Below are 20,175 nucleotides of genomic sequence, written 5' to 3'. Positions count from 1 at the left end.
ACTCTGCGCGCGGGGGTGTCGATCCCTCCGCTTCCAATTTGCCCCGCCGGCTGTGCCCACCGTTGCCCAAGGGCCAACTCCAGGTTTTTTTCAGGACCCAAGGTCCCTCTTCTTATCATATTTCCAAAGAGGGACCGCTGGAAGCCCTGGAGGAGAGACGGACTTTTTTGAGGAGAAACGCGGATGCAGACCATCGGAGGGACGTCGTTCTGAAGCTGCGATTTTCGCGCGCTTTGGCGCAGGGGGTTGTGGGTAGCGCGCCCAGGAGGGAGAAAGAAGCGGGGGCTTCTGATCGCACCGCCCGCAGTGCCTGAGAAGATGTTCGAGGACGACCCCCACGCAGAGGGGGCGGCGGTGGTCGCCGCGGCCGGGGAGGCGCTGCAGGCCTTATGCCAGGAGCTGAACCTGGACGAGGGGAGCGCGGCCGAAGCCTTGGACGACTTCACCACTATCAGAGGCAACTACAGCCTAGAGGTGAGCGGCGGCAGGTGGGGCTGCCGGATCCGACCCTCACCAGGCCCCACCCCGGCTCCGCCCCTACCCTTGCCTTTGGGGCGGTGGGAGTTTCCCCACCAAGAAGGGTCGCCGCCCAACCGAGCGCCGCAGAGTGCGAAACTGGGATGATGAGAGTAGCTCATTCTGGCCTTTTTTTTTTTTTAGGCGGGAAAGTGAAATTAGGGAAAGGAGCGGCTTGCCCAAGGTCACAAGCCACTCGTGAGTCCCCTAGACTCCAACCAGATTTCCCTCCACCCCGCGAAACGTCATGGCACTGCCCTTAAATCTATTTTTTTAAAATAAATGCTATAATGATAAAAGCTAAAATGAATTGTGTGCCTAGACATCACTGCCCTGCTCTTTAAATATGTCATCACCCTTAGTTCTCGCTACAACTCCTGGAGCACGTTCTGTGTTCCCCATTCCGCGATCCCCATTCCGCAGTTGAGAAGTTGAGTGCCCAAGAGGTTATGTTACTTACCTAGGGTCGCATGGTTAGTGGGGAAGCCAGACCAAGGAGCCTGAGCCAGCTGACCTAGGGCGAAGGTCTGGCTTGCTCACTTTGCAGTACGACGCTGAGATCAAAGCCAGTATTCACACAGTGTCTGCTCTCGTAGCCCAGGTTCCTGCTCTCTCACTGATGGTATAGCACAGTGTCTCTGGCTGTCATTATATACGATAAAATAAAATAAATGTAGGTTATCATTATTAGATATTTTCCCCCAAACCGTTCTTGCATTTGGTCCTCACAAGAGCCCTGTGAACATGGCGGAGCAGTTGAGTATTACTATACCTGCTTTACAGGTAATATCAAGGCCCAGAGGAGCGTCTTGCCCTGGGTCATCCTGATGATTATTATAGGAACTTAGATAAGCACAAGAGCAGTGTAGAGATAGAATTGTGATAAATGTATTTCAACAGTTACTCCAGTGGCCTTAGATTCACATGCTTTTATGATCCAAGGGGGCGGGACTCACCCATGGAGTATTCCTGTGACCCACTACCCAGTGCAGTAATTAATTGCTGGATCTAAAGGCATAATGTTGGAAATTTGGAGTTGAGTGTTTGTGTCTATATGTAAGGGAACAGCACCCAAGAGAGACTCGTGTATGCCTCCAGGGCAGGACTGGATGGACTGGGTAAAGGACAGTGGTCTGCCTCCGTGGGTGGCATGACTAGGAAATAAGAAAGTAAAGGGTATTATGAATTATGGCCTCTCAGTGAAAACAAACTGATTTTTTAAAAGCCTGAGAAAGCATTTCTGACATCCCAGGTCCTCGTTTGGTCTTAGCCAATAAGCGTTTACTGAGTGCCAGCTCGAGTCTGGGCATAAAACTAGGCACCTCTTTGCAATTCTTGACTACACCAGGCTTGCTCCCACTGGGGTGCTTTCACCGTGCCACCCCCTCTACCTGGAAGCTTTGCCCTCACACCCCATCCGGGGACAATTGAGGAGCTAGATCCCCAGGTAGAGAGAGTTGGTCCAGACGATCTTAAATGTTTGATTTAGAAAGCAGAGATGTGTGAATTAAGATTTCATTAGTGGTGTTTCTACCCAGAATGTTTTATTTTCTTCTCTCTTGTTTGTGATGAAATGCTCTTGAAGCTGGCATTTTCATATATCTGCTGCTTCCTAAGAACCCCTCTCCCAGCCCCTGTCGCTCTCCAATCTACCCGACAGTCTCCTGTTTATGTTTACAATTTTAAGCCTGAGTCCTTCCCTGAGTTCCAGTCTAAATCATATTCTCTACACTATATTTTCTCACAACACATTATTTTCATTTCTTCTTATAGCAGAATCTCACCAATTCTAGGTAATAGTTACATCTGTTTTTCTTAGCTCTAGACTTGGAATTTATGAGATCAGAAACCATTTTTGTATTTCTAAGACCTAGCATCATGAACTCAAAATAAGTGATGCAAGTGACTTTTAAGTTTTACTTATTTATTTATTTGAGTTTAGAGAGAGAGGAAGGGAGAGAGAAGGAGAGAGAAACATTTTTGCTGTTTCACTTATTGATGCATTCATTGGTTGCTTCTTGCATGTGCCCTGACCACAGATTGAACCCACAACCTTGGCGTATCCGGGCGATGCTCTAACCAACTGAGCTACCTCACCAGGCCTTTTTTTTTTTTTAAGAGAAAAAAAAATCAAAGAAGTAATTCCTAATTCCAGTACTTAAATTTTCTTTATCATAATGTGTTTTCATCTAGTAGTCTGTGTCCAAAGACACTTGGGTGGTACTCCCAAATAATTCATTAATCAAGGCTTCCAAAAATATTCAGCCTTTAGCTTACCTACCTCATTTAATGTCTTGGGCAAATAAGACTTCTTACTACTGTAAGATAGAAACACTGGGTTTTAGCTTTTTTGGTGGCCACTCATTTCTGCCCACCACTCTTGGATTATTGCAAGAAAGCTGTTGTCTTTTTACCCTTCTAGAGTCTGGTCTTAAAGAGGACCTTCAGAACAGTGAATAACAACAGTTGTATGTTGTGCTATGAGATTTGTGTCTAACTCTTAATCCTTAAATTTAGCATATAGTTCAGCAATGACATCATGAAGTGATTCTAGCTTGGAGATATCTCAACTGTATCTCAGAGAATTAAGTGTTGAATTCTCAAATGTCACCTTTTTTGTAACATTGTAAACTGAGTTCTGCTTAAGAGCCATACTTACTATTTTAAAGATTGAGGTAAATAATTTCCCAATTTTTTGCCTCACAAAAATGACAGCCTTCTTTATGTTTGCGAGGTATTAATTTTTTATGTGTGATTCCCTTGTCTTCTTTCTACTCTGTTCTTTCCTTTCTCTGCCAAACTGGTTAGAAAACGGTAGGAAGGAATTTTGGCATCATTAGGGCCACAACTGGTGTTTCCAGATCAAGAAAGCTAATGCTAAGAAATTGTAAGAGAACTCCGTCAACGTTATATTTGCGGTGTAGATGAGAGATCTAGCTTTGGATTAATACTGATTTAGTGTGTTACACAGCACTGAGAGTAAGAAGTTTTACACCCATTACTGCAGCTAACTAAGCTTTGTGACCTTGGGCAAATACTTTACCTCTCTGGCCTGTTATATACAGAATGGATATTAGACGAGATAATTCTAAGATATCTTCTGATTCTAGAATTCAAGCATTTCAACATAATATATCATTTTTCTCTTTGTTTTTTGCCTGCCAGGGAGAAGTTATACACTGGTTGGCATGTTCATTATATGTTGCGTGCCGCAAAAGCATTATTCCCACAGTTGGAAAGGGTATCATGGAAGGAAATTGTGTTTCACTTACCAGAATACTACGTTCAGCTAAATTAAGGTAAAGCACTTTGATTTTTCAAACATTGTTTGTAAGTCCTAAATTTAATTTTAGAATTTAATTTCTCTTTATTTTAAAAGACTTAACTTCATTCCATTCATATATTGTTATCATATATTCTTTCCCAGTTCTTCCGCTGATTTTCTTCCTCAAATTCTGACTTCAGCCTAAGGCCTCTGTACTAAATCTTTTTTATCTGTAATTTTCTCTTTAATTTTTTAAAATTTGAAAATAATTTCAAGCACAAAGAATGCCCATATACCCTTGATCCAGATTCACCTATTACTTTACCCCATTTGCTTTATCATTTTATCGTTCTCTCTTAAATAATATTTTTCCTCAACCATGTCAAATTAAGTTGTATACACTGTGGCCCTTTACACCTAAATACTTGAGTGTCTATTTCCTTAAATAACTACAGTTATCAACTCCAGCGAAGTTAACATTGATACAATAATTTTATCTAATATATCATCTCTATTCTAGTTGTAGTAGTTGATCCAATAATATTCTTTATAGCATTTTTTTTTCTTTAGGTATAATCTCCAACCTAGAAACAAGCATTGCATTCACTTATCATGTCTGATCTTTTTCTATCACATTATTTTTCATCACTGACCATATAAAAACATTTTTTTAAAATCTTCACCCAAAAATATGTTTTATTGATTTTAGAGAGAAAGGAAGAGAGAGGGTGGGAGGGAAACATCAGTTGGTTGCATCTAGTTTGCAGCCTGATGAGGGACTGAACCCTGAAGCTTTTTGGTGCACGGGACGATGATGCTCCAATCAACAGTCCACTCGGCCAGGGCTGACCACATAAAATTTTACAAATCTTCATGCCTTGGCTGAGTAGCTCAGTTGGTTAGAGTGTTGACAGGATACGCCAAGGTTGTGGGTTAGATCCCTGATTAGGGCACATATAAGAATCAACCAATGAATGCATAAATAAGTGCAACACAAATTGATGTTTCTATCTCTCTCTCCCTTCCTCTGTCTCTCTAAAAAAATCAATTAAAAAGAAAAAAAGAAGTGCTGGTAAAGTCTTTGTAATAATTTTTAGGGAAACTGAACAAAAAAGAATAATTTAAAATTTAGAGCAGTACAAGCTAATGATAAAAATTTCATATAATGAAAAGAGTTCTGGAGATAGATGGTGATGATGTTTGCCCAGTATGAATGTACTTAATGCCATTGAACTGTACACTGAAAAATGGTTAAAATGATAAATTTTATGTTATATACTTTACCAGAATTTTATAAAAAGTTTAAAACTTTTCAAATAATAAAGAAGGGTTGAAAGTAGAAAGATGTCTCTTCCTTTTATTTCTCTCAGAATTAACCCCTCTTGACAGTTTACTTTATTGTTAAACAGAAAAAAATTTGTTTTTCAAATTTTGGTTTGTTTGTTTTTTAAACATACATGAGATCACACTATATGTATTGTTCTACAGTTGCTTTACTTTATAGTCTAGAAATTCATAGCACAATATGTGTCTCAACCTCATTAATTTTTTAATGACTCAAGTATTTTCAGCTCTAAGGATTTTTATATATTTAACCAGCCCTTGTTGATGAACATTTAGGTTGTGTCCACTCCTTTGTGATTACAGATAAGTGTAAATATGTATGTTAAATAAATTCCTAAAAATGTAGTGATGAGTCAAAAGGTACTTGTTTTTTAAATGTAGATTGATATTTTAAAAAGTTTTAACTGTCATATTCTTAATTGCTAAGAGAATAGTAGACCAACATCATCATGTCCATTCAGAAAAATGAAAAAGGATTGCAAATGTTGTTATTTGCATTGATTTATAATACTTTGGGCTATTTTCAAATTTAAATTAATTTTAAATGATTATGTAGCTCCTTATGGACATAGGAAAATACCCATCAAATATTGTTAATAAATCATACTGCAAAGTACTACATAAGTATAGATTATAGATAAACATGTAAAACTAGCAGATTTTTATTGAGTACTTACCTCTGTGCCAGGCACCACTTAGGTGCTAAGGGTTTGCACGTCTCTATTCTCTTAATCCCATGAAATAAGTCTTATTTTATAGATAAGGAAACCAAGTCACCAAGAGCTTAAATTACTTCCAGGAGGCCATATACTTAGTAAGTGGCCAAGCCTCCTAAGTCCATGCTTTATTACACATGTATCTACGCAAATATATATTAGTATGTCTCTGTTTTAAACTTTATTTATATTCAGGTTCAGTTTGCAAAAAAGAGAAAAAACTTAAAGCAACTTCCAACTTTAAAAATAAGATTCATTAAAAAATTTCTTTTGCTATTAAGTGTAGTATTGAAAAGTAGTATCTGTTGTTCAATTTGAATTTCTAATTCATTTTATTTTATTTTATTTTTTGAAAGATTTTATTTATTTATTTTATAAAGAAGGGAAGGTAGGGAGAAAAAAAGGGAGAGAAACATTGATTGACTACCTCTCGCACGGCCCCAACTGGGGACTAGGCCTGCAACCCAGGCACGTGCCCTGACTGGGAATCAAACTGCAACCTTTCGATTTGCAGGACAATGCTCCAACCCACTGAGCCAGGCCGGCCAGGGCTATTATTATTTTGTAATAGTTTATTTTTTATTGTATTTCTTCCATTACTATTTTTCCTCTTATACCCTCTTCCACTTCCACTCCCCCTCCCCCACCCTGCAATCTCCACGCTGTTGTCCAAGAGTTCTTTCACACTTTTGCTGGATCCCTCCACCCCTGCCCCCTGCCCCCGCCCCCTTGAGCTGTCAACCTGTTGAATTTCTAATTAATTTTAATGAAGACATCTGTATCTCTTTTTTTTAATTTCCACATTCTTTAACAAGTTTTTCACTAACTTGTGATTTATATCAAGATTACTTTCACTTATTATTTTCATATTATAGTAGGACCCATAAGAAAATTTAGTTCATGAAAAGTTGTTTTTTATACATTTTAAGTGGAACATGAATGATGTTCATTTTTTACAAAGTAATTTTCTTTTTTATGTTTTGAGTGCCATTAAAATTCAATATATGCTGCTATTGGCATATATACATCATATTTTTTATCTCTACATTTATTTTTGTTGTGTGGTGAAATATACATAACATATACAATTTACCATTTTAACCACTTTTAAGTGTACAGTTCATTGGCAGTAAATTCATTTACATTGTTATACAGCCATCACCACCATCCATCTCCAGAACTTTTTCATCTTTCCAAACCGAAACTTCATAACAGTTAAACAATATCTTCCTTCATTTCTCTCCTGCTAACCCTAGGTAACCTCCAGTCTACTTTCTGCCTCTATGAATTTGACTATTCTAGATACCTCATATAAGTGGAATCAAATAGTGTTTGCCCTTTTGTGATTGGCTTATTTCACTTAGCTTAACATCTTTAAAAAAATGGTTGATTCAAAAGTTAGGGCAGACCTATATATTTTTCTCTTTTTTTAAAAATTAAATTTATTAACACTGATTAATAACATAAGTTTTAAGTATATAGCTTTATCATATGATCTGTATACTCTATTGTGTGCTCACCACCTGAAGCCTAGTGTCTTTTTGTCACCATAATATCTAACTCCCTTTCCTTCTTCCTTCTGCACCCACCTCGCTTCCCAACTCTGGTAACTACCAGTCTGTATCTATGAGTTTGGTTTTCTGGGTGTTTGTTGCTTTTTGTTTTATATCCCACATATGAGTGAAATCATGTATAAGGTCTGTCCAGAAGGTATCCAGCCATGCACTATGAAAAATAGAGACATTTATTGAAGAAGATACAAGATACTAGAAACATTGTACACAGGGCAGTGACGCCTCAGTAGCCTTCAAAGTAGGTGCCTTGGGACCTCACACAGTTCTCTCAACTGCCGTCACCTGCTCCATCGGTATTTTCCTGAATCTCGTCAATGGTCTAAAATCTCTTCCCTTCCAGAGATGATTTTAGTTTTGGGAAAAGCCAGAAGTCACAGGGCACCAAATCTACACTGCAGGGGGCTGAGTCACCTGGGTGATTTCATGTTTCATTGAAAAACTGCAGGAGACATGATGCATGAGTTAGCATATTGCTGTGATGAAGCTGCCAATCACCAATTGTCCGTAACTGCAGCCTTCTGAATCACTGAATAGTTTCCGTGGAGGAATGTTCAAGCTTAATGCAAAATTTGATGTAGATTCATTGCTCTACTCACTCAGGCATTTTGAATGCAACAGGCACACAGTACACATGCTCACTCAGTGGCACCTACCACCCCCATTGACTAGTACGGTGAAGTCGTTGTTCATGCATACACATTCCAGTCCACTCTCCTTGCCTGCCAGGTTATATCTATGTCATGCAAACTGTTCTCATTATGTTAACAGTGGCTGGACTTTTTTCGGACAGACCTCATAAAGTGCTAGACACTTAAATGAGCTTTAACATGACAGATTTTCAGTCTTAGACTGTTGCTAACATGGACATTAAAAAGGTAGCCATAATCAAATTAAGCCAGAAAGGTGGCGTAGTAATCTACTAAGTTGTTTTCTGAGTATGTACTACCTTCTTAGTTTATATTTAATGATGGAAATGATACATTGAAATATAAATACTTGAATTTTATTTTTAACCTGTAAATGTCTGGTTCTTTGTGAGCAACTTCTAGAATTCATAACTTGGGAGATTCTGTCCTTCCTCAAACTAATTTTGTGAAGTCATCAATCTCTTGACTAACGTTTATTTAATTTATATGTAGATTATTGTCTGGGTGCTGTAGGTGCTGTCACTCCCGGCATAGTAGAAGTCATTTTATGTAATAACCACTAATTCAAAATCTATATTCCCATGGTGATTCTGGGAACCAAAGTAATTTTATAGCACTTGGGAGTGAAATTTCCTTGCTTTTTATATATTTTTTAAATAAATTCAGGCTGTTTAATAAAGATTTTTAGGCATAAATAGGATGATTCCTTTTCCATCCATTATATGAACTCATTTTAAAGTTGCTTTTTTTCTATTTAGTTTAATACAGTTTTTTAATAAAATGAAGAAGTGGATGGACATGTCAAACCTGCCACAAGAATTTCGTGAACGTATAGGAAGACTAGAAAGAAATTTTGAGGTGTCTACTATAATTTTCAAAAAATTTGAGCCAATTTTTTTAGATATATTTCAAAATCCATATGAAGAAACACCAAAGTTACCACGAAGCAGGAAGCAGAGGTGAGACCCTTAATCCTTATATCATTGACATAAAAATTATGATATAAAGTTACTGAGGGAATTTCCATTTTTAAAAGTCCACTTTTTACCAGAAGTATCCATCTGCAAAAATTTAAGTATTTATTAAAATCCTTTTATAATTATCCATACCTGGAAATTCAGGATAATATTTTCACTTACTTTGTTTTATGTTCTGATTATTTTATGCAGATTAGAAAGGCTTAAGTTTGTTTTAATTAACCAGAGGTCTGTCCTTTGCGAATGGAATTTTATATGTAATTTGACATGACTTATTTATATGACAGCTGTGGAGTAATAGCAAGTTAGTCATATAAAAAGTACATTATTTTTCCTTTTTTAGGAGGAGTCCTTGCAGTGTTAAAGATCTCTTTAATTTCTGTTGGACACTCTTTGTTTATACTAAAGGTAAGGTGATAATACTTTCAGTGGTTTTACATTTCTACTGTGGGAACTTGGTGCTATTTGACATGAGCGGTTTCTGGTTTTTGTGTCTTTTTCTTACAAAGGTAATTTTCGTATGATTGGAGATGATTTAGTAAACTCTTATCACTTACTTCTGTGCTGCTTGGATCTGATTTTTGCCAATGCCCTAGTATGCCCAAATAGACGAGACTTGCTAAATCCATCATTTAAAGGTAAGACCTTATTTATTTACCCACAATTCTTTTTTTTTTTAAGCTTTTATTTATTTATTTTTTAGAGAGAGGGGAAGGGAGGGAGAAAGAGAGGGAGAGAAACATCGATGTGTGAGAGAGACATCCATCGGTTGCCTCTCACACGCCCCCCACTGAGGACCTGGCCTACAGCCTAGGCATGTGCCATGACTGGGAATTAAACTGGCAGCCTTTTAGTTCACAGACCAGTGCTCAATCCACTGAGCCACACCAGCCAGGGACACAGTTCTTAATATGTTATTGTTTATGCTATTACAGTTGTCCCAATTTCCCCCCTCTGCCCCCCTCCACCCAGGCCATCCCCTCACTTCCATAGTCAATCCCCACACCCTTGTTCATGTCCATAGGTCCTATATATGAAGGAGGGGGCAAAGAAACCCAGAATTATCTTCTGGAGTGCGGGCCCCTTGTAGTACAGGTTTTCCCCGCTAGGTGAGTGTTCTAGGAACCCATCTGTATCAGTGCACCAGCTGGCATTGTCAGAGGCTGCCTTGGGCTTCATTGAACATTTTTTGAAGACTTTCAACCCATTTGCCCATTTTTGATGGATGATTCACGAGTGCACCTGCCCACACCATGTTGAGTGTTCACTTCTTTTTGACCCCAAATGGCATGACCCCGTGCTCCACCTTCCCTATTCACCCCCCAGCCCCCAAGCAATGTGTTTTTTTTTTTGTTTGTTTGTTTTTTTGTTTCCCTGGATGAAAAAGTCCTCAAAAGGAAACATACATTTGCCAATGTGGAAGAGGTGAAACAATTACTGCAGAAGCACTAAAAGGCATCAGAAGCAATGAGTTAAAAAACTCTTTTGAGCAGTAGAAAAAAAGTCTCGATAGATGTATTGCATCAAATGGAAAGTACTTTGAAGATGACTGAAGTTTAAACATGTAAGAATATCCCTGACTGGTGTTGCTCAGTGAATTGAGTGCTGGCCTGTCAACCCAAAGGTCATTGGTTCGATTCCCAGTTGGGGCACGTACCTGGGTTTTGGGCCAGGTCCCCAGTTCGGGCCGTGTGAGAGGCAACCAATCGATGTATCTCTCACACATCGATGTTTCTCTCCCTCCTTTGCCCTCTCTTTAAAAGTAAATAAATAAAATGTTTTAAAAATGAACATGTAAGAATAAAAACACAATTTTTTATAAATAAATTCTGGCTTTTTTGGGTCCCCACCATCATATGTTCTTCGAGACCTTATTTATTTTTGAAAACTTTTTAGAGTAAGAGTTTTAAAACTTGACCATATTCTTTTTTTCCCTGTTGCTCTCCATACCCTGTCAAACTAGGTTTACCATCTGATTTCCATACTGCTGACTTCAGGGCTCCTGAACAGCCTCCCTGCATCATTGCTGTACTGTGTGAACTGCATGATGGACTTCTAGTAGAAGCAAAAGGAATAAAGGAGCACTACTTCAAACCATATATTTCAAAACTCTTTGACAGGAAGGTACTGTACTTACTGTAAAACGGCTGAGATTTGTTTAGGGGTAAGCAGCAGCAGTCTCAAACGAAAAGACAATATTTTAAGGACTAAGACTCAAGATTTCCAGGTTTCAGTCTTTGCTGTGATGTAGAATTGGCCTGTGATCTTCTGTGATATGAGAAACAGCTGTTGAAGAATGTGACCAACTGTATGTCCTGTCAAGTAAAAAACACTGTCAGAGGCAACTGTAGGAGGTTCTAAGAAAGAACTATGAAATACAGGTCAGAATAAGCTAATTTACTGCCACAGTTTTGAATAAATCTTGTCTATTTAACAGAAGTAAGATGGTGTATAACAGCTGTAGCTTTAATTCCTTATAAATAGAGCATAAAATTTCTTATAGTTTTATAGATACTTGCAGGCTATCTGTATGCATTCTGTTTTTTTGTTTTGTTTTGTTTTCTCCCCCAAGCATTTACTTAGCTATTTATTTATGAAGTGGCTTATTCCTTTGGGACTTAATTTCTTATTTCCCCAATATTTAGCCATTTAATCCAGCTAGACCTTGAGTTTTCTCTTAGTAAAAAAGGGGATTTGGATTAGGTTATCACTGTGGTCCATCCTCAATATTATGAGATTTTTCTTTAAGCATTTTTCTTTGTCTCTTTCAGATACTTTTGTATTTAGTTTTTTTAAACTTTTTTTTTAAAGATTTTATTTATTCATTTTCACATTTAGGGGAAGGGAGGGAGAAAGGGACAGAAACATCGATATGCAAGAGATACATTGATTGGTTGCCTTCACACACCCCCAACCAGAAATTCAGCTACAACCCAGGCATGTACCCTGACTGGGAATCAAACCGTTAACCTTTTGGTTCGCAGGCCGGCACTCAATCCACTTAGCCACACCAGCCAGGGCTATATTTAGTATTATATTCCTTAAAATATATATTTTTTAATCTTATCTGTGTGTGTATATATATATATATATATATATAGTCATGGCTCCTTATATGTAAACGTCTTTGATAAATTTTTTTTTTTTTAAGATTTTATGTATTTTCAGAGAGAGGAGGGAGAAAGACGGGGAGAGAAACATTGATTGGTTGCTTTTCACACACACCCAGCTGGGGACCTGGCCCACAACCCAGGCATGTGCCCTCACTGGGAATCAAACTGGCAACCTTTCAGTTTGCAGGCTGGCACTCAATCCACTGAGCCACACCAGCCAGGGCTGCCATACTGTTTTCCACAGTGGCTGTACCACTTAACATTCCCACCAGCAGTGAATGAGGGTTCCTTTTTCTCCACAACCTTTCCAACACTGGTTATTACCTGTCTTGTTGATAATAGCCATTCTAGTAGGTGTGTGTGAGGTGGAGTCTCATTGTAGTTTTGATTTGCATTTCCCTAATGGCTAGTGAAGTTGAACATCTTTTCACATATCTGTTGGCTGTTTCTATGTCTTGGGAGAGGTGTCTGTTCAGGTCCTCTGCCCATTTTTTAATTGGATTGTTTGTTTAATTTGGTTTTGAGTTTTATGAGTTTTTAAATATACAGGTATCCCTGTATAACACGATACTTCTATAACATAGTTTCACCCTAACACAGAGAATTTGGGAAGACTCCCATATAACACGAAATTAGGGAAATCCTCATACAACATTGAATGTGATAAAAGCTTTTAAGAGCAAAAGATAACATTTAAGATTTTTCATTCAAATGCGTACATCGTATCAGATTTGCCTGTAGAATTTTAAAATTAATCAGAATTTTAAACCCATTTTGTTCATGGAGTATTAATTACACTTTAAAAGTTTGTGTTTTTCTTTTTGCTGCATTACACGTACATATATTTAAAATTTTCGGGTGAGAAATACCCAACCTTTTTTAAAAAAGTGGTAATTATATTTTTATTTCTGTGAGTGAATTTGTAGCCCTGAACTAGGCCTGGCGGAAAGTTCAGAGGATGAGGATACCTTGTAAAAAAGGGGAACACGTTCGGTTAATGGAGCTTAGCAGTGATGACGAAGAAAACATAACTTAATTCATATTAATATGTAATACTTCTGATGAAAATTGCTTTAATAAAGATATTTCTCTTAATTATAAAAATAATATGTTTTTTTAATTTTTGGAACCTAACCCTCTTTTTGTACTAGTTCTTTATTTCATATAACACGGATTCACATAACACAGCATTTGTTAGGAACCTAACAACCGTGTTATACGGGGGTTACCTGCAGTTTGAATATTAACCCCTTGTTAGAGTTGTTGTTAGCAAATATCTCCTATTCAGTAGGTTGCCTTTTTAATTTGTTGTTTGTTTTCTTTTGCTGTACAGAAGCTTTTTAGTTTGATATCGTCCCATTCATTTATTTTTGCCTTTACTTCGCTTGCCTTTAGGGTCAAATTCATAAATTGTTCTCTATGACCAAGGTCCATAAGTTTAGTACCTATGTTTTCTTCTATGTGCTTTGTTTCAGATCTTATATTTATGTCTTTGATCCATTTTGAATTAACTTTTATACAAGAGAATATACTTTTTCTTCACAGATTTTAAAAGGAGAGTGTCTCCTGGACCTTTCCAGTTTTACTGATAATAGGTAAGTATGTAACACTAATGGTATCTGCTATATTATAGGCTGTCAGTAATAATTTGTTGCAATTTGTTAAGTGAAACATTTTTATTCAAATTCTTACTGCTTTAGAAACATTGAGTGGGTGTTGTCACTAAGCCTTGTTGTCTTTAAGTACGTTTATTTTAAGAAACCATTGGCACTTAAGACAGCTACTCTCCAGAGGAAGTCATAAACAGACCCATGACTTCTGTATTTGAATTTTTATTCTTTTATTAAATATTGACAAATTCAGAGTGTGCTTACAGTTCAAAGCCACTATTTTTGCAATGATCAGATCTTAAGTTCAACTAGTTTTCAGATTAATTAAGTATATGTTCTCTCTCACTTACCTTTCAAAGTAATTTATTGCTTTGTATGTGAATGTGAAGACTGTTCATCAGATAGGAACCTTTGATATCATTAGGTGAGCAGACTTAGTAAAAACTATAAAGTCATCAGCTTTTCCAGGCTTTGGAGTCTAAATCTATCTTCAAGTCAAGATAAATTCATTGCATTTTATTTTATTACCTAGTTTTATTCTTGCAGCTTGAAGTATTTCTCTTTTCAGCAAAGCAGTGAACAAGGAGTATGAAGAATATGTTTTAACTGTTGGCGATTTTGATGAGAGGATCTTTTTGGGAGCAGATGCAGAAGAGGAAATTGGAACTCCTCGAAAGTTCACTGGTGACACCCCGTTAGGGAAGCTGACAGCACAGGCCAATGCAGAGTGTAATCTTCAGCAGCACTTTGAAAAAGTAATAAAACCTAGACTGGCCTCAGTCTTGAATGATCTTTTTCTCTGTTTGTGTCATTCTACTAACAGCAGAAGCATCTTTCAAGTTAAATCTTGAGTTTCTTCTACTAATTCATATTTCCCATGAAAGCTTTAAAAGGTAATTTTAAAAAGCGATGGCATTTAGTATTTCTACTGCATCTCTTGCTATTTTTTATATTTTGGATATATTTTCCCAGAATGTCTGGGTTTTTTTGTAGAATATGTTTCTTTTAACATAAAGGATTTATCCTTTATTTCTTTTATTTATTTTTAGGAAGAGGGTAGAGAGGGAGAGAGGAAAAGAAATATCAAAGTGAGAGAGAAACATCGACCATTTGCCTCTTATACACACTCCAGCCTGGGACTGAACCTGCAACCTAGGCATCTGCCCTGACCTGGAATCAAACCAGTGATTTTTTGCTTTGTGGAAGGATGCCCAACCAACTGAGCCACACTGGTCGGGGCTCTGTTTTTTCACTAATCTTTCTTTTTATCACTTTAGCCACTGTTCCATTGCTTTAAAATTTAGTTTGCTTTCATACTCATGACAAACTATGAGATCTTCCTGAACTTGATTATTAATAGCCAAGACTTAATTTGTCTAAAAGTGTGAAATGGGTTGGAGGATAAGGTTTAATGGAAAAGTCACTCATCTGGAACAGTGATTTTCAGCCTTTTTCATCTCATGGAACACATAAACTAATTACTAAAATTCTGCAGTACACCAGAAAATATGTATTTTACTGACATGACAAAAATAGGTATAATTTTGATTGATCTACAAAAATAGTAATAATTATTACCTACCCCTATTGCTTGAAAGTGGCTTTTTAAAAAAATCAGGTGCCTATACTTGTACATAAGGATTTCTGGTACCAAGGCTTAACCAATCACATGCACCCTTATTATGCAACATGACCAATAAGGTGCAACTCTAGCCCTGACCAGTGTGACTTAGTTGGGCATCATCCAACGAAGTGAAAGACTATCAGTTTGATTCCCAGTCAGGTCACATGCCTAGATTGTGGGTTAGGTCCCCAGTTGGGGTGCATACAAGAGGCAACCGATCGATGTTTCTCTCTCACATCAGTGTTTCTCTCCCTCTCTTTCTCCCTCCCTTCTCTCTCTAAAAATAAATAAAATAAGTGAAGTATAGTGAAACATTTTTTAAAAGATCCAGCTCTATTATGTGATTTATGGTTCAAGAGAGGGCATTCACACTATACAGCTATTGTGTTGGCTTTTGTCATTTTTTTATTTGATAATCTAAGGGAAAAGAGATCATTGTCCCTGACTAAATAGTTAGGTGTTTCATGTTTTAAAAGTTCTTGCAGCCCTGGCTGGTGTTGCTCAGTGGATTGAGTGCTGTCCTGCAAACCGAAAGGTCGCCAGTTCAATCCTGGTCAGGGCACATGCCTGGATTGTGGGCCAGGTCCCCGGTTGGGGTCGTGCAAGAGGCAACCAATCAGTGTTTCTCTCACAGACATCAATGTTTCCCTCCCTTCCCCTCTCTGAAAGTAAATAAATAAAATCTTTAAAAATGAGTAAAGTACTTTAAAAAAAAGTAGTTGCAACACCCCAATTCAAAATCACTGATCTAGATGATAGAAAATCTTAAGTTTTAGTTCAATCTCTGCCATTAACTTTGTCAGCTTAAACAGGTTTTTTTACTTCTCTGTGCCTGCTTCCTCATAGGTAAAATGAGAATGTATATGTTGTTTTTCAAGTGAATGTTAGGAAGATAAAGTAAGATTATGCTTTAAAAAGTGTTACTCAAATGTAAGGATGTCATTAGCATGACATTGCTAAAAAATTGGCGGGTAACAAAAGGGGGGAAATATAGTAACCTACAAAATATGAATAGAGATGATGGTATATGTACTGAATTAAACACGAGAGGAAAGGTAACTTCTTAATCTCACAGATTTTGGGGTTTTTTTTTTACAGAAAACATTTGCACCTTCTACCCCACTGACAGGACGGCGATATTTACGAGAAAAAGAAGCAGTCATTACTCCTGTTGCTTCAGCCACTCAAAGTGTGAGCCGGTTACAGAGTATTGTGACTGGACTGAAAAATGCACCAAGTGAACAACTTATAAGTATTTTTGAGTAAGTTCAATACTATTATTTTTCTAAATGTCTTTTAAATTAGATTTTGTATTCTGTTCTGTATTCAGTATATTCAGAATTCCTAAGATAGTGGATATACATCTGGAAGAAAGAAAAAGAAAAATATCACTTTAATTCAAGGTCCTCCTGGACCCCCAGGTGAAAAAGGAGATAGAGGTCATCACACTTGAGAAGATGGGTCATGAGGCATTCCAGGCCCAATAACAGGTCTTCCAGGTCCTAAAGGTGATTGGGCAGCAGTTGGCTTTCCTGGAAGTCAGGGATTCTCAGAACCAGTGGGGATGACTGGGAGACCAGGAAATCCTGGAAAAAATGGCCAGAAGGGCAAAAGAGGGAGTAGAAGCATGCTAAGACCAGTACCACTCCCTGGTCATATTAGGGCAGGCCCTTTTAAGATCAGGTGGGCTGGTCAGGACACCCTCTACTACCATCTCATTAAACAGCCCTTCACCTTTGGACACATTATCATCACACCTGATTCCAAGATCACCTTGTCGTTCCTCTAAATAAGCTTGGTTCCCGTGTCTTGCCCAGCTTTCTCATGGCTTCCTCTCCTGGTCCTGAGTGCTGCTTGGGTCTCTGTTCTCATGCTCAGACCTCTACCCACTCCAGTACCCCACCATGACTACCATCCCCTTGCTCCCCTAACTGAGATGCCTTTAGGGAAATGTAAATCAAAACCAAAATCATCAGGGAAATGCAAATTAAAACCTAAATAAAATACAGGTAACCCCTGTATAAACACAGTTGTTAGATTCTTGACAAATGCTGTGTTATGCGAATCCATGTTATACAAAACAAAGAACTAGTACAAAAAGGAGGGTTAAGTTCCAAAAATTTAAGAAACATACTATTATATTTTTATAATTATGAGAATATCTTTATTAAAGCAATTTTCATCAAAAGTATTACATATTAATATGAATTAAGTAACGTTTTCTTCATCATCACTTCTAAGCTCCATTAACTGAATGCGTTTTCTTTTTGACAAGATATCCTCATCCTTTGAACTTTCTTCAGCATTATCTTGATTTCTGTGCCCTACTTTTTGCAAAAAACCTGTTATTTTAGATTGTTTGCTTTTAGCTGAGAGATCTTTATAAATTTTGTTATACAGTGCTAAGCACTTTTGAAGTTCTCTCTTAAACTATGCTCCTTTCAGTGCAAGGATCTTCATTTAAGAAATTTTACTCTCAACTGTTCGGCTAAGTCTAGGCCTTTCTTTACACTTTTTAGAGAAAACTGTTTAACGTTTTCATTTTCATCAGTGCTATCGTCTCCTAAGTTATCTTGGCACGCTCCAGATGTCATTTCCACTAAAATTGCTTCATCTGTTTCTTCCTCTACCAGCAATTCTTGGATATCTTCTACAGTCATATCATGTTAGAGCGAAACCATGTTGTAGAAGTACCACGTTATACGGGGGACACCTGTATCTACTCATACCCATTAAAATGGCCACTGCCAAAAATAAGATAAATAAACAGAAAATAACAAATGTTAGTGAGTATGTGGAGAAATTGGAACCCTAGCATACTGCTGGTGGAGTTATGAAAGTGGTATAGCTGATATGGAAAACAGTGTGGAGGTTCCTCTAAGAATTAGAAATAGAATTTTTATGACATAGTGATCCCACTTCTGGATATATATCCAGAGGAATTGAAAACAGAATCTCAAAGACATTTGCATACCCAAATTCATTGCAGCATTACAATAGCTAAGATAAAAAAGCAACCTAAATTTCCTATCAGTGAGTGGGTGAATGGATAAAGAAAATATGCTATATATGTATGATGGAATATTATTGGGTCTTATAAAGAAGAAAATCCTGTCATATGCTGCAGCATGGGTGAACCTTGAAGATATTAAGTGAAATAAACCAAATACAAAAGAACAAATACTGCATGATTCCGCTTATATGCAGTATCTAAAGTAATCAGACAGATAGTAGGTAGAATGGTGATGGCAGGGGTTGAAGGATAGGGAAATGGGGAATTGTTCGAGGGATATACAGTTTCAGTCATACAAGATGAAAAAGATCTAAAGATCTGTTTTACAACAGTGTGCACATAGAATACTGTAACCTACATTTAAAAACTAAGAGGGTAAATTTCTTATGTACTTTTTACAACTTAAAAGACAAAGAACCTAGTTGGAAGAAAACAACTCAAAGAGGTAGAGCTTTGCATTAGAACTTGACAAGAAAAACTATTTTTGTCATTTGTGCTACCTACTTCTCTGCACATGATACTGGTCTGTTTGAACATGTGATTAAAGTACTGAACCCTGCATTGGATGGCTTTGGACCAATTACTTTCTCACAGCCTTGGATTTGTTTGTTATTTCTGAATTAAGACCTATATTCTGTATTTGGACGATAGAAAGGTAACAATAATTTAAAAGTAGCAGGGTTAAATGCTTCTTGGTAAGTGTCTTCCTTTTTAGTGCTGTATTTTTCTCTAGTTATTCTTTTGGCTTAGATAAGGACTACATGCAGTTTACTTTTCCAGCAGAATATGTGGATGTGTGTGGATGCATGTATGTATAAACACTGTCGCATCATCTTTCTGTTTTTTCCTTCTTAAATCAGGTTTGTTGGAGTATAATATATATAATAGTTCTTTTCACTGGATAGTTGTATGAGATATGACAAATACATACAGTTGTGTAACCACTGCCAATACAGTTAAGACATAGAACAGCCCTGACCGGTGAGGCTCAGTTGGTTGGGTGTCATCCTGCAAAGCCGAAGGTCTTTGGTTCAATTTGCAGTCAGGGCATAGGCCTGGGTTGCAGGTTTGGTCTCCGGACAGGGCATGTACAAGAGGCAACTGATCAACATTTCTTTCCCTTTCTTTCTCCATCCCTCCCCCCTTTCTAATAATAAATAAATAAAATAACTTTTAGAAACCTATAAAAAAAGACAGAACAGTTCCATTATCCCCCTTCCAATTTATGCCCCTTTGCAGTCAACCCCTGTGCCGTCTTCAGCTCTGGCAACTACTCACATGTTTTCTTTCCCTATAGTTTTGCTTTTCTAGAATGTCATATAAATGTAGGTATAACATAGAGGATATTGATTCTTCTAATGTTGAAATTCCTAAAAATATGCCAAATTATTTTATTTATAGACTGTAGACTTGTTGGAAATAGGCTATCTTTACATATCTAGGTTTATATACGAGAATAGATCTTGGCCACTAAAAAACCAGACTAATTCTTAAAAGAAGAAATGTTGGTAGGCTGGGTTTTTCCCCCCCAGTAATTGGGTTTCTGTTGTATTTTATAGATCTTGTATGCGTAATCCTATGGAAAATATTATGAAAATAGTGAAAGAAATAGGAGAGACTTTCTGTCAACACTATACTCAATCAACAGATGAACAACCAGGATCTCACATAGGTAAGAGCACAAAACTAAAATTAACACAAAACTGAAGTTAACACAACATTAAAGATACAGAGATTATCTCCCCCCAAAAAAATAGAAATTCAGTTTTTTTCTTC

At 37.3% G+C, this 20,175-nt stretch overlaps 1 protein-coding gene across 1 annotated transcript in view; it reads left to right on the top strand.

Moving 5' to 3' along the window:
• Positions 1-68: 68 nt before the first annotated feature.
• The window catches only part of RBL1 (RB transcriptional corepressor like 1), a 68,840-nt gene continuing 48,733 nt past the window's right edge, over positions 69-20,175 (top strand). Inside the window, exons 1-10 of the mRNA XM_090286371.1 lie at positions 69-474; positions 3,682-3,815; positions 8,821-9,021; positions 9,383-9,447; positions 9,549-9,677; positions 11,003-11,163; positions 13,698-13,747; positions 14,331-14,517; positions 16,485-16,648; positions 19,959-20,071. Of these exons, the coding sequence (XP_090142497.1) occupies positions 319-474; positions 3,682-3,815; positions 8,821-9,021; positions 9,383-9,447; positions 9,549-9,677; positions 11,003-11,163; positions 13,698-13,747; positions 14,331-14,517; positions 16,485-16,648; positions 19,959-20,071 (1,360 nt within the window). The 5' untranslated portion in view covers positions 69-318. The remainder of the gene's footprint in view (positions 475-3,681; positions 3,816-8,820; positions 9,022-9,382; positions 9,448-9,548; positions 9,678-11,002; positions 11,164-13,697; positions 13,748-14,330; positions 14,518-16,484; positions 16,649-19,958; positions 20,072-20,175) is intronic.

This window comes from Furipterus horrens, unplaced genomic scaffold, assembly GCF_987537825.1.
Source record: "Furipterus horrens unplaced genomic scaffold, mFurHor1.1.pri manual_scaffold_8, whole genome shotgun sequence".
Classification (NCBI taxonomy): Eukaryota; Metazoa; Chordata; class Mammalia; order Chiroptera; family Furipteridae; genus Furipterus; species Furipterus horrens.
Note: the sequence above shows the minus strand (reverse complement) of the source record. Positions and strands in the feature narration are given on the sequence as shown.